This window comes from Cydia splendana, chromosome 22 (genome assembly GCF_910591565.1).
Source record: "Cydia splendana chromosome 22, ilCydSple1.2, whole genome shotgun sequence".
Taxonomy (NCBI): domain Eukaryota; kingdom Metazoa; phylum Arthropoda; class Insecta; order Lepidoptera; family Tortricidae; genus Cydia; species Cydia splendana.
In genome coordinates, this window is record NC_085981.1 from 6,286,634 (window position 1) to 6,312,052 (window position 25,419).

Genomic DNA, 25,419 nt, shown 5'->3' on the forward strand with positions numbered 1-25,419 from the left:
TAAAAAATCATTCATTTAATTCTCTGTGAATTGTGTATAATATAATAATTATTTTCAATCATAATGTATCTTTTATATAAGACAAATATTTTCTATTAAAATCTACGTACAACATGACAAAAGAGAAACTATCATTCACTATCAGCTACGTCGCAACGACAACCGAAGTCTGCACTCTTTAAATAATTTTCAATATAAAATTTTAAATAAAATATAAATAATCGAGTATTACTGTTCCAACAACTCTATATCTATGGTTGACCATAGACATTTTAATATATTTTTCTTCGTGGTGTAACACTACATAGAACTCCAGTAGAATCTATGCGCGCGGACATGTCTTGATGCGGTAAAGTCAAAATGGTTAGGGTATAGCCAACATTTGCCCTCATAAATCCACTTGCAAAGTTCTAAAGGTGACACTACAATGACCTAAAAATACTATAAATTTATAGAGATCTTCTGCAAAGTGAAAGTGATAACAAGAACTAATCTTCTACAGCTGGGAAACCTAATTAAAAAAATAAGTGATCTATACAACAAGCCCTACTTAGGGTGGTTTATTCCAAGTATACATTATTCCATTAAAATTATAAATCATCTTCAATGATATCTACAATGGAAGCTGTCTGAGATAACCTAAGATTACGTTACGATTTGACCATGCCGCCATTATGTCAAATATAGATTAGTGACATTTTGATATAAGTTATAAAAAGTTAGGGCACTTTTTAAATAATATAAAATTGGACAATGCCCTTAAAACTAAATACCATCAAAATTAAATGAAGTATCTTGTCGATTAAATATTTATCCTTATATCTAGTTAGAAAGAAACTATAAAAAAGTAGAAATGATCATAAATCAAGCTTCATAGAAGCTATGTTGCCCTGGCAAGTGTATTGTAATGATGAAAAAGAAACGTTGTACATTCACTTACATTTATAATAAAAATATACAAAAACACTTACATACATGGGTACTTAAAACATATAATGCACTGGATGAGGGTAGTTTTGTACCAGTCAGTCATGTGGTTGTCTCAGGAGACGTAGAAATGCATTATTGTGCAAATATGTTATTTTTTTATAGAAAAAGAAAAAAGTTCTCACAAAAATCTCTTAAATTTATGGCCTATGATTAACTAAAATAATTCTAGTATAATGAAAAATAAATAGTTAAATGCTACATAGATAAAACTAACACCATAGACGGAGGGAAGTCAACCGAAATAGTTTTAAAGCATTTTCTCTCGAAATTACTAAGAAAAGCTCGCGTCTTACGAGTCGCGAATGCTTCGAGCGCATTAAAATTATCTCTTATTATCAAAATAAATTGAAATTTATATTATTTTAAATTGTCATAATAATGGAGAGCTTAGGATTGGTGGTTACTTTACTGGTAGCATCCCGATTACTACCTACTCGGCAAGATAGACTACGGAAGATTGTTTTTTAATCCCTTAGCAATCTTATTAGAATAGTAAGAGAATCGGAATGTTCCGCAGCAAGTTAGTATTATTTGAACTAAACTTGCCATAACCTAACAATGTTATAGAAAAACTTTGTGGCCCGACTATCGACGATAAACTATCGACGCAAGTAGCTAAATAAGAAGTTACATCTGAATAGCTTCACTAGATGGCTCTGATATCATTCAATACATTTTGTAGTGACTCAAATGTTTTTCTGACTTAACACCCCTAATGTTTCTTCAGCTTTGCTCCTCGACGGCGTTTTTAGCAGTAGCAGAAGTACTCACTGCATAAAGGAAATAATACCTTTTGTTTAACTGATTATTAGGGCCAGAGTTAAAAAAATCATCTCAGATAATTCATACTACATATAGCATACGATTAGCATTTGAAACATCTAATAAATAAAATTTTTCTATAACAGTTTAAGTCTTTACGATTCTTCGGTTAAAATCAGGCTACCAATTTATTTCGAAGCTTACATGACATCGTACGCCTATATCGCTACGTTAAGACGGATAATCCTTAAGTATACCATAGGACATTAGACACCTATATTACAATTATTCTTAGGTTGTGGAATGAATACAAAATATTACAAAAAACATATTAATTAGTCACTATTCGGTGTTGTAAGGTGGACATGACCGATTTTAAATGTCAATATTTTTTAGTAAAAGATAGATAAAAGAATACTAAGACGCTTAAAGTATTTGTAGTCGCAAATTTGACAGTAGAGGGCGCTGTACGATATCGTACATTATGCGGTTGTCAAGCGCTAGCGCCTGACCCAATCTTTTGCAGTACATTTCGCTTCTTAGTATTTATTTGTCTATGGTAATAATAGAATGGTTGTTGTATAATTTTCATAATACGTATATGTATATTAAGTTTATATAAGGAGTTTATAATACGCATTTAATATTGAAATGTGGATTACTATTTTGTCTAATATTTAATGCTTTGAAGCCGCATAAACGACGTGTTTGACCCTTACAGCTGCCACGTTTTGCTTCTTAAATAAAAATCATACTAGGAAAAAATATTTTCTCCAAAAACAACACAAAGTAGGAATAGCAATTCAAACTCCAATATTAAACTCGGTATTTATATATGAATCCGCCTTTAAAATAAGTCTTACCTAACCTGTTGAAAGGACTTATATCTAGTCCGTACACGGCCCCAATAGAAAAAACACAACAGCTACCTGAAAACCCTGAGGTTACACAACATCGAATGGCACGACTATATACATGGGGAATTGACATGATCTCATAAAAAACGGCGCTATCTTACTTAGGCCATCGTGAATTAAGTGCTTAGAATAATAACACCTAGAAGGCTAGAAACAGTCCGTCCCATACCGTCCTGTTAAAAAGTGAAGTCTATACTCTGTATCTTTAGGTATTTAAATAAAAGTAAACAAATAATTTGTACATTTTCGGGTAGGTATAACATTTATTGGTTAACCAACCAAATACAAAACCGCCTGGATCAGTCACTGAACGACCAGACTTTAACGTACATTATTTGATCATGTAATGTTATCATCTACCTTCAACTGGCTTAAGGAGCCATTTGAGGGTAGATTTTGTTTACTTTTATTTAAATACCTAAAGATACAGAATATAAATAAGACTCCATCACATTCTGAGCGGTGTGCATTCGCCATCAGATATATCGGAGCGGCCAAGCTGTTCCCAAATATCTGAACAAAGCACCTCTATTACCAAGACGTTAAAGGCCATGTTCATATATCTTTGGACACCTTGGCCGTTCCGATATACACTGGTGACGACTTTACAATGTATGAAAACCTGGCGGTCTAGCATAAGTTGCGTTCTCGCGCGCGAGTCCATACTTGAAGTCGCGCTCGATGTATGCGCTCGCGCGCGAGAACGCAACTCATGCTAGCAGGTCTGGTCATAACATAGTAAAAATAACTTCACTTCGGTTGCCAATATTTATTTCTAGGCATTATTATTCTAAGTTGTTATCGCAAATAAAACAGTGCCTAAATACTACCTGTTTGCCTTTAAGCGACTTTTAAAATGTAATTTACATAATATTCATATTTTCTGACATTTCCATGATTTAAATGATTTTACGAATATCAATAAAATGAATTATGATTCCGATAACGTACGGTGGTATATAATATATTAGAAATTATTTCAACGGTTCATTTTATTGACTAATCGTAAAAACATGCGTCATTGCACGTTCGGTGATTTAAAAAAAAACAGAACGGTCATATAGGCGAAACACTACATATATTCATTATTCAATGCATTTATAATAATTATAATAAATGCTTGTGCAAGATACTTTCATATGTAATATGAATTACAATTCGGTAAGATCGTGAGAATAACTTGAATAAACCGCTGCAACAAAGATTTGTATTTTTTATAAAATGGCACTACATTTATACTTATCGTTTACGTTCGAATACTGTTAGATATTGGCGAGAACAGAAATTGTAACTTGTGCAAAGGGGAGTCGACCATACATGTACAGTTGGGTTCAGAATATAAACTAAACTTTACCACGATGTACGAAGGCTCATTTTAGTGTGAAAGGAAGTTATCAGGATCTGTGTTGACCGCATTGGCGACTGCTCGGCGGCATAGGCATCGAACCTTACAAGCATTGGAGGTTCATCGCCCGGCCGTTGGGGTTGCCTATTCAAGCGTCTATTATCCTCTAGCCGCCCAGAGACCTATAAAAAGGTATCCTGTTCCATTCTAATTTGAACTTTGTGTTGACAAAATAAAATTTCATTTTGCTTGGCAAGGTTTGACGTATGGGCGGCTAAACGTTATAATTTGTAATTCATTCGTCTATAACTCCCAAATACTCTCTACTCGACACCCCGTTACACTAACCGCCACACTTTAAACTTTACCACCCAACATTAAGGTTGATTTTAGAGTGTGACAAGCAAGTTACCCCCACGATCTCTCTTGAGCGCACTAGCGACTGCTCGGCGGCATGGGCATGGACGCCTGCACGCCTTGGAGGTTCATGGGCCGGCCGTTGGGGTTGCCCATGCCGAGACCGTCTTGGTAGTTGTTCACGTCCATCGTTGGGGGGTCATCGCTCTGAAAGTAATGGTTCTGTTAGTACTGAGAAGGGATTAGGATAGAGCGAATAGGCTTCAACGATTTTATAATTAGTCGACGCTTTACGTGGCCTGAAAACTGAAACTTATATATATTTATTATTTATGTCGTTAACATTTAAAAACCGGTCAAGTAAGAGTCGGATTCGCGTTCGCGTACATTACTAAATTTTTAACAATGTATTTTTTTATGTGGAACGTGAATGAAATGTCTTTAAAAAACCCGTAGGGGTCGGATCAAAAACTAATTAATTCCAACTCACGCTTGACTGCACTGCACATTTCTAATAGGTTTTCCTGTCATATAAAGGTAAAGAACTATTTTTGTGTATTTTTTTCAAAGACGCACGAGTGATCCTATAAGGGATCCGTTTTTTTCCTTTTGTGGTATGGAACCCTAAAAATCAAGACTTAGACATTACTCCCAACAAAAAGACATTAAACGTTTGACTCCCCATTAAAAGTTGACAGTATATTTATTATTGAAACAAAAATGTACGTTGGTGTAATTAATGACTTATTTTTACTGATACCTATTTCGTATATTTTGTTGACTTCCATATAAATAATTAAATATAACATTCTGCCCTAATATTCTGGGACTATTGTGACACGAATTACTAATTGAATATTATTAAATAATCACAAAACATATGTCAGTAAGTACCTATACTTTCAATGAGTTTATGAATATGATTGTTTAGTAGAGCGTCGTCAGTGCAGATTAGTATGTACTGTCGAACATGACTAAGGGCCAGTTGCACCAACCACATTTAACTGACTGATAAACGACAATCAGCAGTGTAGTATGAAACTTCCCATACAATAAAATTAAGCGAACGCTTTAACGGTGACAGACGGTTTGGAGCAACCAACCCTAAATGTAGTTAACGATGAAAATTCTGCACATGATCGAACGCATATGTTTCAGCAAATATTACAAATTCCACAAATGCATTAACATATTTCACAACAGAACCACAACCCATTTTGCATATAAAACAAAGCGTGCATGTAGCTGTTACCCGCCGCTTAAAAGAAAATTTTACTAAATTTCAATTCAAGGCACAGATTGTTACAATGTCAGTAATTTTTGAAACATAATGCAATTTAATTACAGATCTTAACATGTACTTCTATACGGCTAGAAACATTAGTTTCCCTTCCTAGAACTGGATTCCCGCCAGCTCGTCTTCCACCTTATCTGAGAGGTATCGACGAAAAAGTCCCACAGGTATAGTATGAATTATATGAGATGATTTTTTCGGCTCGGGCCCTTATCGGTTAAAGCCTTTGTTTATTATATAGAGAGGCGTCAAAGGCGCGTGCCAAAGCAACCATATTCTTAAAAAGCAACTTTACCATCCTATTTATACGGTTCATATTCATGTAACAGCTCATTCTGATATAACGACTTTGGGTAATGTAGGAAAATCGATCGCCTGTATGTGGCCTGTCAGGTAACAGAATGAGCTATTAGATGAATATGAACCGTATAAATAGGACGGTAACATTGCTTTTTAAAAGAGTTTGTGACCGTTCAGTCAGTAGCGTTAGCATTGGTAACCGCTGCATAAAACAAACAAACGCTTTGGATTAACAGATTAGTTAGGGCCCGAACCGAAAAATCATTTCAAAAATTCATACTATATTATTTAGTCGTATGGCATGTATTACAAAATATTACATACTATATTATGTAAGGAAATGTTTACGGCTACTGAGTGAGCGCAGGTAGCCTAGCGGTAAAAGCGTGCGACTTTCAATCTGGAGGTCGCGGGTTCGAACCCCGGCTCGTACCAATGAGTTTTTCGGAACTTATGTACGAAATATCATTTGATATTCATTTGATATTTACCAGTCGCTTTTCGGTGAAGGAAAACATCATGAGGAAACCGGACTAATCCCAATAAGGCCTAGTTTACCCCCTGGGTTGGAAGGTCAGATGGCAGTCACTTTCGTGAAAACTAGTGCCTACGCCAATTCTTGGGATTAGTTGCCAAGCGGACCCCAGGCTCCCATGAGCCGTGGCGAAATGCCGGGACAACGCGAGGAAGATGATGATGTTTACGGCTAGTCTGGTCAGTGACGGTGTTACCTCTCTGTGCCTCCGTATGGTGCGGTCCTCGTACCGCGTGCCGCCGGTGCTGGCCATGGGCCGGCTGAGCGTGCTGTTGGCGTTGCTGGGCGAGTGCGGCGCGCCGCCCACCGGCGTGCCGCCACCTATAGTGAGGTTAGCGAGTGAGCGGAGGTGAAATGGTGGATTATAAGTAGTGTAAGAGCGCGATAGGAAGGTGTCTAATCGACGGCGATCAGCGAGTAGCAAGTTTTTTATTGAAGAGCGAGTAATTTATCTCAGAAAATTTATCGGGCGTGTTAGCACCAGCGAATAACATATGCATTTCTTATAGATGTCCAAAGCCTAAAAACGTTTGCTAATTTTACAAGAGATCTACACGTAGCGTACGCGAAAAAACAATCCATCGCTACCACAGATGTAGTGCATAATTGTTTTCCATCGAATGTTCTCGGAAACGTTCGTATTTGTCATGCTAGTTCAGTCAATGTAAGTACTTTTTGTACCGAAACTGACAGAAATAGCAAGACACGTTCGTACGTTTCCGTGAAAATACGATGGAAAATAATTATGCACTACATCTGTAGTTTGATCGCCGCTGGTCGTACAGATTATAAAGTTATTTTATTTATGATGTCACCTGTCTTAGTTATTGTTAAGCTACGTTTTCACTCAAAAACAAGCTCGAACAATTCTCCATTTTAAATCTACATCAAAGTTTGCTCAAGTACCTATGATTACTATAAGTAGTTTTTTTTCCTAGGCGCGAAATTCGTAAATTTTCATTTTCAGAACAAAAAAATGTAATATTTGGTATTTAAAAATAGGTATGGTACGTGTGATGAAAAAGACAGATTTAAGATGATAGACAATATATACAAGGCAGTTAAGCATCCAAGAATATACACTGTAGAAGTACATACAAATGCTAATATATACAAGACACAATATTTGTTATTTGTTAGCTAATGCTAAGCATGATTTTTATGTAAGCATGATTTTCACGGAAAGCAGCTCTATGGGAGGAATAGCGCCGTGTCGTTAAACGAGTCGCTCAAAAGTCTACATAATGGCCATGACCTCTCTGTCAAGAGTGTAACGAAGAAGAAGAAGATGATTTTCATCCCCATTTGCGTTTCTGTGACTGCAAGTGCTGATCCGATTGCTATTCTTATATCGTAAACACTGAGCTCTCCTTGTCTATTCTAGATATTAAGCCTTTATACGGCAGAGGGAATATATTTCCCACATTATTTTGAACTTTGTTTCAATGTGATAGGGTTTAATTTTGCTTAATTTCTGACACCCTTATGTCTTATATTTTCCAGCCAATAAACGAACGTAATATTTAAATTTAGAATTGATTTTGAATCTTTTTGCTGATATAGGTACTTGTATTTTTTCGAAGCATCGTTTTCAGAATTAGCTTACCCCTTTTAATAGCCAGGGCCAGTTGCACCAACCACATTTAGCGGACTGATCAATATCACTCAACAGTCAAATATGAAACTTCCCATACAAAAGTTTGGCGAACGCTTTAACGGTGACAGACCCTTAGAGCGTTTCACATTGTCCGATCCGATATCGGATGTAGGATCCTACATCCACGTAGTCAGGCTGCGGGGGGGCGCGCCCGGGCGCCGTCTTTAGCTGTCACTGTGGCGGTCACGCACATTACAACAAGTATTATGCCTACACATACGCACACAAACAAATATTATCGGTCTGGCAGCGGACGGGGGTTCCGACATGGCTGAATTTATCGGAAACGCCTTGCCGATATCGGATGTCGGAAGGCGCCTATGACAAAAACAGCTGCAGGAGAGTGCCATTGGCCTTTTTTGCGTTATTTATTTTTTATTTAGTAATAACAAAAAGAATAGATAGTATAGAGGGGTCCTGTCATTGTCAATTTTGTAGTCACGGTACATTTACTGCCATCTGTCGACACTCGATTAAAACTTAAAATAAAATTGAAAATGTATAAAATAATCAAAATATGTTTACGGATAAATGATTCTTAATTTTTATTGTTCCATACTGACCCATGTTCCTTCACTGATATGTGTTAAAACTGTTAAATACCAAGCGGTGTCGTTAACGCCATCTAGCTGAGAATAGGCCAAAGGTAATGGCGCCATCTATTCGAGAATGACTTTTTCTTGGCCGTCCGAGGCACGTTTTTTTCTTAGACTTTATTTATCTTATACGGAGTTATATGTATCTCTGGTAATAATTAAACACATCTTACATTTTACTTCCTTCCGACATCCGATATCGGAACGGACAATGTGAAAAGCTGTTAGTGTAACGACTGCGGGTTGGTTTAAGACGAAACAGGAGCTGAGTTTTAAATATTTTAGGTAAATATACCCGTCTCGCTAACGGAAGCGTCACCTAAAAGTAGTGCGATAAGGACAAGGCGAAAAATCCTGCGTAAAAATCTCAAAAATCGAGGTTTCGTACTCCTCTGTTTCCTCCTGCAAAACTTAACCAATCGTAACCAAATTTGGAAATCTAAATGATTATGAAATTATCTGTGTCGGACCGTTTTGCTTTTTTGGCTAATTGATATCAGTTTTGAATGCCACGCCTCTCATTGCGGCATAGTCAATTGACCATTTTGGCCATTTTTGAAGGGCTCTAGCGCCTTAAAAAACAAAAATATCAAAAAAAGCAAAACGGTCCGACACAGATATTGACAATATTAATCTGTGTTGAAAAAATCATTGCTCTAGCTTCAAAAACCACGGAGGAAAACGAGGAGTACGTTTGTATGGAGAAATGACCACTCCCGTTGGCTCTTAACCCTTGGAATACATGTGAGTACACGTACCGGAGGTGCTGGTGTTGGAGCGCGGCTGCGCGGCGCGCGCGGGCGTGAGGAAGTCGGCCTCGCGCCAGCCGTGCTTGCGGTACACCTCGCGCAGCTCCGCGTGCGACCACATCGTCTGCAGCACTTGCCCTGCACAATCAATGATATTATATAACTAAGGGCTGATTTAGACGGCGCGCGAACTCGTATGCGATTTTAGTTACATTGCGGACTATTGGTTACGTCCAATTCAACCGACCGATCAAAACCCGCAATGGTATGAAACTCGCATGCGAATTCTCGCATCGTCTAAATCGGGCTTATACATAGGTTATACTCATACATAAGGAGCACAAAAAATACTTCCATATTTATTTCTATACCTACGAACCTATAATTTTTGATTAATTTTCGCATTCCATTCATCTATGACATACCTACTCGTTATTAAACATGAGCCTGTCTCTTTCTCTTGCGGTGAGCGGGAGCTCGTTAAAACGTGCACATTTCTCGCTTGCCCGGGTGCGACTAAAGGCAACTTGTACAATTTGTCACAAGGTAAGCGCTTCAATTTTGGAACGCCTATAACGTATCTTGAGTTATAATAAATCATTGTGTAAAATACACTACGTTTACATACTAACACCCTTATTAATAAAACTTTACGGGACTGATTTAGTTATATCATGTTTTATCCCTTTCTTCACCGGGTCACCTTTAAATCTGTGCGTGCGAAGCGGGAAACAACAAAAAAAGGCCGTACAACGACCTCAATTACCACGACTGCTCTGACAAGAGTATCCGACTAAAAAGAATCCTTTTCTTACAAATACATAAGTCAAAATGACAGATAATGACAAACAATTCATAGCTAATTCAGGCCAGTAACGCGTTTATGAATAACTCCATAAATATAGCAGCCAAGGAAACTTATTTTAAGAAAGGATTAACATTTGCGCATTCTTTGAACCTAAATGCGAGTGAGGTACATAAGACTACGTTCTGATCCGCAATAAACCCGAGATACGACTTTGAAACCACGAGCCATGCTCCTGTTTCACCATAGTGACAATTGCCTACTGACAGCGACAGTTCGTTGTACATTGTACAACAAGTAAATAATGACGCCAAGTACCGTTGTTACTAATCGATCAAAAAATCCACAGAAAATTGTCAGGTGTCATCATGATGAAATAGGCCCCCGACCGCGCCAAATAACTGACTTGCAAATGATCGACCAGCGCACTGACAATGGACGGTCCATGTTCCAGTCCAGTGCGACCCGGGCCGTGGTTTTCATGGACCTTATCTTTGGCCATAAATAAAGTAATCAGTGGTAAGTTACCAGCAAACTTGAGGACTCTCGGCGTATGCCGATGGCGCTGCTTGGTGAGGTTGAGGAGGCGTTCCACGCCGCCGGCCTCTAATAACGAACGGCTGAACTCGCCGCTCTTCTTGATCAGTTCGTTTAATCTGGCCAGGACGGCCTATGTACTAGCCAGGTGTGGCCCGGGCCATGTTTTTCGTGTACCGATTATCTTTGACCATATATAAAGACAAGTAATCAGTGGTAAGTAGTGGTGGTAAGTTACCTGCAAACTTGAGCACTCTCGGCGTATGCCGATGGCGCTGCTTGGTGAGGTTGAGGAGGCGCTCGACGCCGCCGGCTTCCAATAACGAACGGCTGAACTCGCCGCTCTTCTTGATCACTTCGTTTAATCTGGCCAGGACGGCCTATGTACTAGCCAGGTATGACCCGGGCCATGTCTTTCGTATACCGATTATCTTTGACCATATATATAGACAAGTAATCAGTGGTAAGTAGTGGTGGTAAGTTACCTGCAAACTTGAGCACTCTCGGCGTATGCCGATGGCGCTGCTTGGTGAGGTTGAGGAGGCGTTCCACGCCGCCGGCCTCTAATAACGAACGGCTGAACTCGCCGCTCTTCTTGATCACTTCGTTTAGTGTGGCCAGGACGGCCGCGATTGTGTCGTCTGATGTGCCCTGCTGTGAAATAATATGAAGGTTAAACACTTGAACAGGAACATCTTATTGGATAATTTCGAACAATAATTGTGCTAATTGTAGTAATCAAAAAATATCTGTCTGTAATCTCACTATTATTTATGTATCTTTATAAGACCCTAGGAGGGATGTCAGTGTTTCATTTCTGTACGAGACATTTGTACTGTGAATTTATTTAATCTCAAGGGACCGACAATTTTGTGTCAACCAGGTTTTTCATTTAAACAAATCGTTGTTTCAATTATAGAGGTTCTCATTAATAGAGGTTGTGTTCTGACAAATTTCTTTTATGGAGTTGCAAATAATCATTGAAAGTAGATTTACAAGCTTACGTTCTGAGTTTATGGTCGGACGGACGGACAGTAGTGAAGGTTTACTGTTTAAAAAAACAGTCTGCAAGTGTCAACTTCACCAACAACCCCCGTAGCATTTACACACCTAACAGTTAGGATCCTTACCTGATCATGTTGTTGGTTCCCGCTAGGTAGTTTCTGCACCAGGTCCCGCATGGCGTATTTCCCGATGAGCTCCTTATTGCGTTGGTCGATCGCCAAGTTCCGCAATGCTGTGGCCACCGCGCATACGACGCGGTCCACTTCCATTCGAAGCAGTTCCACTAATATAGGTAGACCTGAGAAGATTTTTCGGTTGAGATTAATATTGTTTTTTCTCATGTTAAAGACAGAGAAAGATTAAATATGAAAGGCTTAATATAGAAGTTTGTCATTTGGTCAATGGCTAGGTCATTTGGTCAAAACATTTGACCAACCTAGTTGCTCAGTTGCTCCCAAACATTTGAATGCCACCTTATCGCCAACCAACGTCAGTGAGACCAGACAACGGGGTTTAACCATAAGAAACGAAAGTTAGTGATTGACCACGCTGATTCAATTAAATATAAATATAAATATTATAGGACATTTTTACACAAATTGACTAAGCCCCATGGTAAGCTCAAGAAGGCTTGTGTTGTGGGTATATATAACATATAAATACTTTAATACACAAAAAACAATCATGACTCAGGAACAAATATCTGTGTCATCACACAAATAAATGCCCTTACCGGGATCCGGAACCGGGACCATCGGCTTCATAGGCAGGGTCACTACCCACTTGACCAGCCGGTCGTCAATTAGTCACATTTTTAGTTTTAATTTAACTATTCATCTTCAAAATTAACTGTAACTAATTCTTAGACTAAACTCACCCTTCTCTTTCCTTACAGCCGCCCGAATGTCGATAGAAGGCTGCCAGTAGCAGGCCGCGAGGTTCTGCAGCGCGCCTGCTGCAGCCTCAAGCGTCTCCGGGTTCGAACACGTCTGCAGCAGCGCCATGTATAGTGGCACCACCTAGTAACAACAGACGGTTAACCGTTTATAAGGCACAAGACTCTCTTGATATCTTTTGCGTTTCCCCATAATAGAAGACCGTATCTAATAACTGAAGCTACGTAACCGTGATAGGGGTGTCAGAAATTATACAAAATTGAACCCTATCACTCTGAAACAAAGTTCAAAATCATGTGGGATATATATTCCCTCTGCCTTGATGATACTTCCGACTAGGGCGAATGGGAAGACACTCCTGACTTCGGGCAAACTCGGCTCCGTTCGGCTCAGCATTGCTCCGAGCAATTATTAGGGTTGGCACCGCTTGACGTCCTTTTGCGTGCACGACCACAAATAAGATAATGACTTGAATTTTGACTACCCTAAATAGCTGAAAGGGATAGAAAGGGATAGCATGATTCGTCCCGGAATCGCTGTCAAACTTCGGTTTTGTGGGAAGTGTCCTTTCTGTAGGGTAGTAATACTTTATTCCGTGCTAGGGCGCCTAGCCAATAGTACATCGACATACGTCAAACGAAAGAAGATATGTATCGGGATGACAGATGCTACGAAAAGTCACGTTTATTTAAGAATCGTCTGGCGTTTTCTCTCAACGAATGTTATCTTTGCTCGACTATCCCCCTTATTCATAAAACTTTACGGGCCAGGATTTAGTTAAATTATGTTTTATCCCTTTCTTACAAATACATAAATCAAAATGACATATAAGGACAAACGATTATAAGCTAAACGAGGTTTGTAGCGCGTTTATGAATAAGGGGGTTAGTACCTAACCTTCGATGTAATTGTATTGTGGCTTACCTCAGGTGACCAAAGCATTTCAGTGCCCTTGGGTACACTGTACCCGAGCTGGGTGTTCAAACTGGTGTCTCCCAGGGGTTGGTGGTCCGGGTCGCTCTTGCCTAGCGGGCTGGTGGAGTTGGACGATGATGAACCTTCCTTCTTCTTCGATATAATTGTATTGTGGCTTACCTCAGGTGACCAGAGCATTTCAGTGCCCTTGGGTACACTGTACCCGAGCTAGGTGTTCAAACTGGTGTCTCCCAGGGGTTGGTGGTCGGGGTCGCTCTTGCCTAGCGGGTTGGTGGAGTTGGATGACGATGAGCCTTCCTTCTTCTTCGATATAATTGTATTGTGGCTTACCTCAGGTGACCAGAGCATTTCAGTGCCCTTGGGTACACTGTACCCGAGCTGGGTGTTCGAACTGGTATCTCCCAGGGGTTGGTGGTCGGGGTCGCTTTTGCCTAGCGGGCTGGTGGAGTTGGACGACGATGAGCCTTCCTTCTTCTTTTTACTGCCGCCGAAACAGCCTAGGTTCTCTCCTGGAAGACAGCAGTTGTTAAAATAACCTTAATAGGATATTAATTATACTGTATTTAAAATAAATTATTTTACACCATTCATTAAATAAAGCACCAGATAATTATTAGAAAAACACAGATAGGATTTATTTATAAACACAAGTTCTATTTAATAAATCGGATAGAAATATAAAAAGTAGGTGAATTGACCGTGACGTCACGATGTAATATTTCATATAAATTCCATATTAGCAAATCATTTTGACAGTTCTAAAAAAGTAACTGATTTGACCAGAAGGAAAATACCCTATTGAAACAGCTTATTTGTATGTATTAATAAAAGCTATAAAATAAATTTATTTTCAAATGAAGCATACAGAAAGCTTTTGATTTTTAAAATGTGGTGCCGTGACCAGGATATTTTTTTCTTTTTTTCTATTTTGTTTTATCAAAATTCGGTCAATTCTGTTGGTCACAATATATAAAGTTATTATCTTCTTGTCGAAGTTCATTAGGGTGGTATTACACCCGTCCAATGTCATTGCGTCTCATTCTTTCATTAAGCAAAATGTGAGACGCAATACACATTGGACAAAGATATTGGACAGATGGAATACCACCCTTATAACAATGTATGCCCAGAAAGCAATGGTGCTGATAGCAGTGACAGCCTTAGGGCTCATTCAGACGATGCGATCGCATGCGAGTTTCATTACATTGAGGGTTTTGGTCGATCGGTTGAATTGAACGTAACCAAGAGTCCGCAATGTAACTAAAATCGCATGCGAGTTCGCGCGCCGTCTAAATCAGCCCTTACTATTGCGTCCCTCGGGTCAGATTCCGATCAACATCAAACTGAAAACAACAAAATGAAAGCTATGTTACGATTTTACCTTTGGAAGCGCTAGCTTGTATCCTCGCTTGGCCAGAGGATTGGGTAGGTGGTGCTCTAGTATCGTATAGGGGATCTTCTATTTCTTGACATCTGTGAGAAAATAATATTTTATGAAATAATTCTTTAATAGGTATAGGTAGCGCATATTTGAGATATCTAAAAATTTAATAAATAAACAAGTAAAACAAAGTGTTTTTTCTGCGATGAATTCATTTCAATCGTGTTGACGTCATTAACGATATTATGCATAAGATAAGTGCGCAGAGAACTTTGAGTTTATTATGCCTAGAGTTATTCATTGTGGTATAAAAACGCAATACAACATATTTCGGTTTTACTGAAACTACAACTGGCGACGATAAGCCGTCGACAACAGCTACTGCAGGCCACCTTTTGCCAGTGCTATCACTAACCTACCTGTAGAAGAGAGCGAACTAAAGGACATCGACCTTAACATCCTTCAGTTCTGTCATCCTTAAGGAAAACAAGATTCGAGGAGAATCAGTATGGAAATGTCGCTAAGACAGTACCCTGCAGCTCCTACTCCAGGGAATCGGGCTAAATGATGGTAGGAAGGAGAACAACCCGCTTTTTTCCAGCCTAGAGTGTGCTCTCGGTACTGGTTTTCTATATAAATTCAGTCCCGGGAGCATTCTCTACTCCCTTCACATCATCATCATCATCCTACCTGTAGGACAGGTTCCGCAGCACGCAGACGCAGTTCTCGACGATCTTGGTGCCGATGGCGTTGCACTGTATGGCGGCGCGCACGGCGTGCAGCAAGGCCTCGGCCAGCCCGCCGAGGCAGCGGAGCCGGCGCCGCGCGTACTCGCCCGCCGACGACGCGTTACGGAGGACGCCGGATGCGTTCCGGAATACTGCATCAAGATCAATTACATCACAGTTATACTTTGTCAAGGACTGTCTCATTTCAATCATAGACAGAGAGAATCATACTCACATGATACTATATTTGTCTTACACTGGCACCCAAAAGAAAAGGATGAGTATAGTTTTCCTGGTTCTTACTGACTGACAATAGTTATTTGTACAACAAGAGATCAAAGTTTGATATTTCTTCGAGTGCTTATTTTGAGTCCCGTGCAAGCGAAAGATTCTATAATAGATTCACGAGCATAGCGAGTGAATCTAATTGAGAATCTTGAGCGTAGTAAGGGATTCAAAAGCGCACGAGATGTAAATAACTTTGATCTCGTGTAGTACACAAATTTTTTCACCCTAAGCAGTGAGATCATACCTAGAGGGACAGAGATAATAGAACCCAAGTATATCGAACTTGTATTAGACCCCGCATGTTGAAATGACATTTGACTATAAAGGTCACTTGAATGTCATTTTGTCTCACTCAGTGAGCAAAATCGCATTTTGCTCACTGAGTGAGAGACACTCAGTGAGCAAAACGCGATTTTGCTCACCGAGTGAGACAAAATGACTCAGTGAGCAAAATCGCATTTTGCTCACTGTTTTTAAGAAGCAAAGTGCCCTTGTTCGAGCTGCTGAGGTGAAAATTGGTTTGACCAACTATATATGTTCATTGCGCCAAATAATGTACAATCCTCTTAATTAATAAAATATCAAGACGCCAAAAACGGACATCTATGATATCTTAACAATACGTTACAATATTCGGTATTCGACCAAAAGCACTATTAATATCATCTATATTATAAAATCTAAAAAAATCGATCTCTTGAGTTTGGCAGCTGAAGATGACGCTATATGGCACCATATTTGGTTGTGACTACGGCGTCTGTTTGATCGTGATTGACCAATCACTGGTCATTTAATAATAAAATAGTCTTACCCGTGGACCAGTAGGTGTCACCGGGGTTGGTAGGATGCCAGCCAGAGTGTGGAATGATGACTTTGTTGACGATGACTTGCGCCGCGTCGTCTATAATCGACTGCTTGAGGTCTTCGCACGACGACATGTTCCATATTACACCTGTCACCAATTCTTTCACCTGCGAACAAATTACATTATTGGTAAGCAGGAATTAATTGGAATTATTGTAACGAATAGGGACCGCGCGTGTTGGAGGGCCTGCCATCTTTTGGCCTGAATCGGAAACATATGTACACATGTACATTACCAAAGTAAGTACTACCGTCTACCGTTCTCGTCGGTACGTTTCCTTGTGCATAGTAGGTTCTGCCATCTTGTGGGCTACATCGGAAGCATACATCGATACATTTACGTCTCGCACCAAAAATCTGACGGCTCCTATGCTGCCCTCTATAGTTCATGCACTGGGCCTATACTATCGAGAATCTCTTTAGGTCAGCACATATCCTATCATTTTTATAGCTTCCTCAAATAGTTATCTAAAAAGCACCTGCACTGCAAGAACAAAAGCTGACTAAACTAAGGTAAGTGACTAATAGCCTTACCGCTTCTAAGGTAGATTCAGTGAGTTTAAAGTCACCGCACACTGACGCGCCGCACGCTTTGCGACACACTTTAGGCTTCTCATGGAATACTAGAAAAACTTATCGATAGATTGATGAAGTCGTAACGTACCTCCATATCAGTAGCTCGACATAATAAAGCCATGAGCGCGGGAATGCCGCCTGCGTCCCTTATAGCTCGCTTGTTCTCGTCATTTTGCCGGCCATAGGACAAGTTTCTTAGGGCTCCGCACGCGTTGCGACACACTTCGGGGTTCTCGTGGGACACTAGCCGGACTAATGGTGGGATTCCGCCTGGAAAATAGGAAAACAAACAATTAGTTATTGACTATATTACCATCATACTTAAACCTTAAATTCTTGCACTTCATCGATTTATAATCGAGTTAGTAGGAGCTTGGCTAATTTGATTAAATTTAATTAAAAAGGGAATGCAATCTCGATCTCGCAATTTCGAGATCTCGCGAGATCTCGCACGAATTTTCGAGATTCAATCTCGTTGACAGGAAATCTCGATTTTAGCAATCTCAGTCGAGATCGCGATTAATATTTTCGAGATCTCGAACGAGATTGAAAGATTGATTGTGGTTAATTACCTATTTTGTTTTGAGTAATCTTTTTGACCTTAGATTCATGTTGTTCAGGCAGTGCTATTGTGCCGGCTTTAGCTGACGAAAAAAGCACTGTGCCGTGCTCTGTGCGGAAAAATCGGACGAACTTAACGTACCCAGTCACAATTATTTATGATTTTTGCTCGCTTACTCTAAATTTTTTTATAAGTTGTTGAGTGCTTGTCAAAAATATCAACAGAGCATGTTACTCTGCTTACAATTTTGTATAATTAAAAATAATTATTACCACTTTTTCATAATTACATGCTAATTGGAACTACATTTATATATATTTTTTTTAATATTTTTTTTTTTTTATTAAATGTAGATTAATTTGTTGTTTTTATCTTCAAAATAAAACTTGCCGTACTCTAAATAAGTAGTATATACGGAATTCTTAGAAATATTTGCTCTACATAACACATTTTTAATTATTTTGCCAAATCTCGATCTCGTCGAGATTAATCTCGATCTCGAAAGTGTGACCGCCGAGATCTCGAAATACCCTATCTCGATTCAGATTTTTCGTGCGAGATCTCGAATCGCCAATCTTGGTGCGAGATTGCATTCCCTATCCATGTCTAATGCTTCACAAAAATCAATGATTTTCGGAAGTGGCTAGTGTGGTCACCCAGCAGCATCTTGCGTTACCTACTACTCTTGTGTTTGTTAAAGTAGCTATCTATGTAAGTGAAACGGCATTTTACAGTTATGTCGAACAGGATACAAGCTAATCTCAACCTTAAACACTAGAAGATTGGGATCTTGAAGGTTGGGATCGCGCCATTGTAGACCGCCGCCATCTTCGGATTCATGCTCCATGCTAAATTAAACCCTAACATAACTGAATACGGTATTTTACCTAAACTCCTAGTCTTCTGTTTGTTAGGGTCGTCCATATACGTGAGATGTTGGAGATACGCCGCCGCGTTTGCTTTGTCGACGTCCGAGGGTGAGTTTAGGAAGCCGATGACTTCTGGAAGGTTGGGATCCCGCCATTGTAGACCGCCGCCATCTTCGGATTCATGCTCCAAGCTAAATTAAACCCTAACGTAACTGAATAAGGTAAATTACCTAAACTCCTAGTCTTCTGTTTGTTAGGGTCGTCCATATACGTGAGATGTTGGAGATACGCCGCCGCGTTCGCTTTCACGACGTCCGAGGGTGAGTTCAGGAAGCCGATGACTTCTGGAAGGTTGGGATCCCGCCATTGTAGACCGCCGCCGTCTTCGCGACCGACGCCGGCGTGAACTGAAAATGTTGCACAGTAATGTTTTAAGATATCGAAGCACAAATGTATTTTATTCGTGCAATGTACATCAAAAATTAAACAAAAAATATTGAATGTGTCACTCCGATTTTCCATTTGTCTTATAAAAAAGACAATCAGCATTGGCCAACGTAGGGACTGTCTAAAATCCTTTTTGTACAATAAGAGAACCAGAGGTCGGAAGTAGGGAATGCAAATCGGTTATTTTCGGTTATTTTTTGTATGGAAATAATCGGTTATTAACCGAAACCGCGGTTATTTCCATACAAAAAATAACCGATTTGCATTCCCTAGTCGGAAGCTTATTTAGAAAACTGCTACTAAAATTGTGTGTATGCTTTACATTGATAATAAGTGCCCATTGTTTTACTTTTTATATTTGTTACTAATAAGTAGCTTCATCTTACCTAACGCCATGTTGGCCATTTGTTTCTGCAATTCCTCTTCATCCCCATACATTGATTGACCGCCTGCGCTGCCTAAACTTAATCCATTCTGCGAATCCTGAAAAAAAAAATACAACACAATTTATAAATTAATGAAACTTTATTTGTAATAAATGTCTTTTCTGTGTTACTAACTCACGGTCACAATGTAAAAAGAACCCTAACTCGAACGACATAAGGCTCCAATCGAACTGCGCGGCTGGTTTGAGTCACACGCGGTGCTGGCAGCTGTACGTCGCCACAGTGTGGGATTTTCGATCAGTTTTGACTATCTTCATTTTTTAATTCATCGCATTAACCTCATCAAATTAATGTTCAAAGTGAAGCTCGAATTTTTTTATCATGCATAGTTTTGGAGATAATCAGAAACTCGAGAAATGTCAATAGAAAGTAGAAACCTAAGAATTTTTTTTTCACATTTTACGTGCATCTTTTTTAAATTATTCTAATTTAGATCTATTAGAGATGTTTTGAAGTGTTCATTTCATCAAAAAAAAGTTAAAATATATGAACCTGATTGGCGATATAGATATTTTTTAACATAGGTGCACGAATCAACCACCCGTACAATAGAGAGTCAACTCTAACACGTATGACATAAAGCTCACTTTGAACTGCGGCGGCTGGTGCGGGTTGGGGTCGTAGGCGGTGGGGTAGTGCTGGTAGCCGTACGCGTCGGCCGCGTACTCGCCGCGCGGTGACGTCACACAATAATGGCGGCCGATTTGTTCTAGCGACGCTGAGTCGTACCTGCAAACGAAATATTGGAATTTTGTGAATTTTTCCCCGTATGTATAAATCAATGTTTCACCTGACATAATAAATACAATACAAATAGTTTTGAATTATTTTTTAAAGCCGATCCTAAATAAAGTTATCACCCGATTATACAAAAAACATTTAAAGTATTACTATTCTATTGTAATACTGTGAGGGTAGTATCAATATCAATGCTTCAAGATTCGATGTACGAGTATGAAATGAATGATTGAACTTTTCTAACTATGTTGATCGCAATTAGACTTTACGTACCTTTGTTGTAAGTGCAAATTGTGTTGAGGGGGCAAAGCGCCTGGCGAGGCGCTTCGAGGAGACGCACTACCGCCACCTTCTACATATTCCTGTAAAAAACAAGAATTAAATAAAAATATGATTTAAAATACTATTGTCTAAATTATCGTTTGATAGGTGTTGAAAAAGCAACTTTATTCCAAATTGCAAAAGGCATACAACGAGTGTTCGTAGTAAGGCTTAGCCTGAGTCTTAAATACTAGAGGATTCAACGGATATAGTAGCTTTTTTAGCAGATTGTATGATACAAATTGCATCTGTGCTGGCGACTTTTACGTTCCATAGTAAATCATACTCTAAGTGTAACACATTAAGGTCCACACTCGTCTGGCCTATGTACTGCGGGACGTTCGGCGGTGGCTCGACCATGTACGCCGGTTGAGCCGTGACTTCATAGCGAAACATACTGTATTTCTAACCCACTAAGGTCCACACTCGCCTGGCCTATGTACAGCGGAACATTCGGCGGTGGCTCGACCGTATACGCCGGTTGAGCCGTGACTCCATAGTGAAACATACTCTATTCCTAATACACTAAGGTCCACACTCGCCTGGCCTATGTACAGCGGAACATTCGGCGGTGGCTCGACCATATACGCCGGTTGAGCCGTGACTCCATAGCGAAACATACTCTATTTCTAACACACTAAGGTCCACACTCGCCTGGCCTATGTACTGCGGGACGTTCGGCGGCTGCTCGACCATATACGCCGGCTGTGCTGGGTATGCCGTGGCTCCGTAGTGGCCGTACGTTCCGTAATGGCCGCCCGTCGCGCCGTACGTACCCCCACCGGATACGGATACTGAATCCATCACCTGTGAAAAATAACGTATAATATTTAACTATGTTTCATAAGCTCAATTTTTAATAGACATTTTGTATAGAGGAGTAAGTAATACGACAATTTGGATTGTAAAAAGATTTCTAGGTAGAAATCAGTACAGATGACACTCGTATTAACATTGTAGCCGCTATTTTGTATACAAGTTCATTCCTGTTTGACAGTTGATGTAGGACTGGGACTTACATGTGGGTACTTCTGCGAGGGCGCCATGGTCAGGTGTCCCATGTGGTTATAGTGCGCCCCCGGGGAAGACACGTACTGGCCGTAGTCGGGGTCGACGCCCGCGCCGACGCCCTGGTAATCGCCGGCCTGGAAATAATAACACAATTAGTATGAAAACTAATACGATGGTTACCGCTGGACAAATGGCCAACCAATTAGGCCTTGATTTCCAGTTGACGGCGCCACGTACAGCGTGTTCTATGGTTTTTTTTTGTTTTCATATCCTCCTAAGGCCCAGGCATACAAATGAAAAATCCAAAATTTGCCACTGAAATTTGAACCTATAGTACAAGGAATAGAGTTGATTTTATTTTGTTTGAAAATTTAACGAAACAAAGCAAATGCAACTCTGTTCCAATTGCAAATAACTTAAATTTCATCGAAAGGAATAAGTACTATACGTAGGACCTTGGGCCTTAGGAGGCTATATGAGGCGTACGGCTGAATTAGAAACCAGGCCCCAATTTCACCACGGTGACAGGTGCGACAATTGTAAAACATCACTGTTGCTGACGTCACAGGCATCCATGGGCTACGGTTACCGCTTACCATCGGGCGGGCCGTATTCCTGTTTGCCACCATCATTGTATTATTAAAAAAAACTTTCTTATATCGGAAAAAAACAGATATTTCTCTTGCTAAGTTTATGACAATTGTCACAAGAAATACGACAATTGTCACGAAATTCCGACATATAACTCATTACCTGTCAAGAATTACCTACAATTCTTCTAAATCTTGACAATTGTCAGAAACTTCGCAAAAGAAATATCTGTTTTTTTCCGATATAATAAGTTTTTAAAAAAAATACAATGATGGTGGCAAACAGGAATACGGCCCGCCCGATGGTAAGTGGTAACCGTAGCCCATGGATGCCTGTGACGTCAGCAACAGTGATTTTACAATTGTCGCACCTGTCACCGTGGTGAAATTGGGGCCAGGGGTAGGTATACAGGCGGTTCAAATGGTACAGTCAGCAGCAGATATACCTGAGCGGGCAAGGTGTCCATGAAAACATATACACTTCAATCGTCACAAAAATAAGGACATCTAAGTTGTCATTTTCACGTAGGCTTTCAGTTCGTCACATATATCTTAACTTCTGAGTTTTTCTTTAACACATACACCCTTATTTAATAACAATGACAATAACGGTTAGAAAGTCAGTGGTAACTAAGCACTCAAATTCAAGCTGCTGTCATTAATACCTACACTCACTGCCAATCACGTACGTCAGCAGCCAGGGTGCCACCAGTTGCTAAGCAGTTGTTATTTCAATGGTAACTAAGCATCAACATTTTATCTGTTTAACTTTTAAAAAAATACTGTAGCAGCTAAGAATTGACACCTCCTCTCTTAAAGAAGTATTTTATCGTCAAGTGTCAAACTTAGACAATAAATAAGTAGATTCTACGTGAATGATCGGTTTTTTATTTTAACTGTCATAGGCGGCCGTTCTTCCAAACCGTAGAGCATATATATGTTAATATATTTATTTAGCCCGTTTATTGTAGGTACTAAAATATACTATACAGGCTGGCCCATTTAGATCAGTCAGTATAGGAAAATCTGAAACTATAAGATATACACCGATCTCTTCTTAGGAACCATGTCATCGATTTTAGAAACAAGAAAAACTGTTATAGTTTTAGATTTCCCCATACTGACCAATCTAAATGGGCCAGCCTGTATAGTAGGTAGTAAAATACGATGCTCCGAATCGAAGAACGAAGGAGAAAATAATTGAATTGAAACGTAACACGTTCACTGTCCCAATCTGACATGTAAACCTTATGGCTTTGTAATAGAGGCTAGCCGTGGCCCCACGGGAGGTGCACGGGCAGTAAAGGTGTTAAACATGTCCAACTATGACTCCTCTCTTTATTTTGTTGGTTGGACTCATGATCCGCAAGAACGGTGCGTCCTCTTCTATAGATGTAGGTATGCGATAAAAACATCACTGCCATGCATATACGTAAAATGCTAACTGTTGACCATAGGAATGACGAATTTTGTTTTTACAACTTAGCAGAGAGGATAGAGTATACGGAGTTACATATCTTTGAACTTATTGTTAGTATAACCTAGCAGTAAACATCAAATGGCATTCCGCACAGGAGTAATCTAAGGAACGCCCACTGCGGGTTCAAACCTACAACGTCCTGTTAGAAAGTCGTTCATACGCTACATGTGACATATCTTCAAAAATTATATAAACGAATGGGAAATTAACATAAAACCAGAAGACACAAATTAATAATAGAAATGAAACCCAAAAAAAAAAGCTGTAATCGGTGCGTGCGGCTGAGATTTGAACCCGCGGTCTCCGCTTTGAAAAGCAAACGTCTGTTACTGAGACCACAACGTGCCTTGACAATTGGGTCTAAATTCGGCTTCAGTTAGCTTTCGCTATGTGTCATTCGTTTTGACGATTCTGCTAAAAGATATACTTTGCATTTGCAGTAACTTGACCGAGAGGCCCCTGTCAAATGGTTGAAGGGCAAAACGTGAGATAGATGTATGTGATGACAAGACTGTACTGCTTTCGATGATTGTCAAAACGCTTTACCTGAAATTAGCATGGCTATTTTTCATTCAATATTCGACCATACTTGTATGCTTTAAACGTCTATTTTTCCATATTGTTCAGATATATTTGACACGTTGATCACTTAGATACCAGTGGTTTTTTGACCTCTAAGGTATCAATGACTTGTTGTAAGTGTAGAATTTAATGAATAGCGACTGTTAAGATATTTGTGACACATTGAGCGCTCACAAGTAAATACAGTGAAACCTGGTTAAGTGGGACCTGGATAAGTGAGAAACCTCTATAGCTGGGACTCATGGTGCGGTCCCGACACTTTAGCACTGAATTACCTCTATTAGTGAGATAAAACGAACCTCTATAACTGGGATTAGTTGTTGTGATTTTATAGTCACATTTACCTCTATAATTGAGACAGAGAGTGTATTTTACCTCTTTTACTGAGACTATATTTATAAGATTACATTTTCCTAATTGCTTTTTAAGAATTTTATAGGAATTGACCTCTGTATCTGAGATAACGTCAATCTATGACCTCTCTAACCTGGACTTTAATGATCAATTTCCGTCTTCTTACTAACTCTTGGTTTATCCACAAATTCTGCATTTGCTTAATTGTGTCTAAACGACTTCAAGTTTCATTTAGTTACTTTATGTAATTAAAACTATCGAAACGAAAGCTGAAATCTTGATAAGTAACACGAATAAACACATTTTCATTTAATACATGTCTAAGACGCAATGAAGTCCGTATCAAATTTAATTGAAAAAATCTATCCTTTGGAGAATCATACAAAATAAATTCAAATAAATATTTAAATAGACTTAAAAAATGTTTAGGGACAAGGATTATTTTACCTTATTTATTATTGAAGATAATTACAAAATACCTTATTAACCACCTCTATAACT

General features: G+C 39.4%; 1 protein-coding gene across 1 annotated transcript in view; it reads right to left on the minus strand.

Moving 5' to 3' along the window:
- LOC134801520 (catenin delta-2) overlaps positions 1 to 25,419 on the minus strand; it is a 95,425-nt gene continuing 70,006 nt past the window's right edge. The window contains exons 4-20 of the mRNA XM_063774132.1: positions 21,921 to 22,046; positions 21,556 to 21,708; positions 20,854 to 20,942; positions 20,430 to 20,571; positions 19,783 to 19,879; positions 19,180 to 19,356; positions 17,607 to 17,788; positions 16,890 to 17,049; positions 15,753 to 15,942; positions 15,063 to 15,154; positions 14,012 to 14,190; positions 12,727 to 12,868; positions 11,975 to 12,147; positions 11,330 to 11,498; positions 9,512 to 9,640; positions 6,697 to 6,821; positions 1 to 4,578 (exon numbers count right to left, since the gene is read on the minus strand). Of these exons, the coding sequence (XP_063630202.1) occupies positions 4,450 to 4,578; positions 6,697 to 6,821; positions 9,512 to 9,640; positions 11,330 to 11,498; positions 11,975 to 12,147; positions 12,727 to 12,868; positions 14,012 to 14,190; positions 15,063 to 15,154; positions 15,753 to 15,942; positions 16,890 to 17,049; positions 17,607 to 17,788; positions 19,180 to 19,356; positions 19,783 to 19,879; positions 20,430 to 20,571; positions 20,854 to 20,942; positions 21,556 to 21,708; positions 21,921 to 22,046 (2,454 nt within the window). The 3' untranslated portion in view covers positions 1 to 4,449. The remainder of the gene's footprint in view (positions 4,579 to 6,696; positions 6,822 to 9,511; positions 9,641 to 11,329; positions 11,499 to 11,974; positions 12,148 to 12,726; positions 12,869 to 14,011; positions 14,191 to 15,062; positions 15,155 to 15,752; positions 15,943 to 16,889; positions 17,050 to 17,606; positions 17,789 to 19,179; positions 19,357 to 19,782; positions 19,880 to 20,429; positions 20,572 to 20,853; positions 20,943 to 21,555; positions 21,709 to 21,920; positions 22,047 to 25,419) is intronic.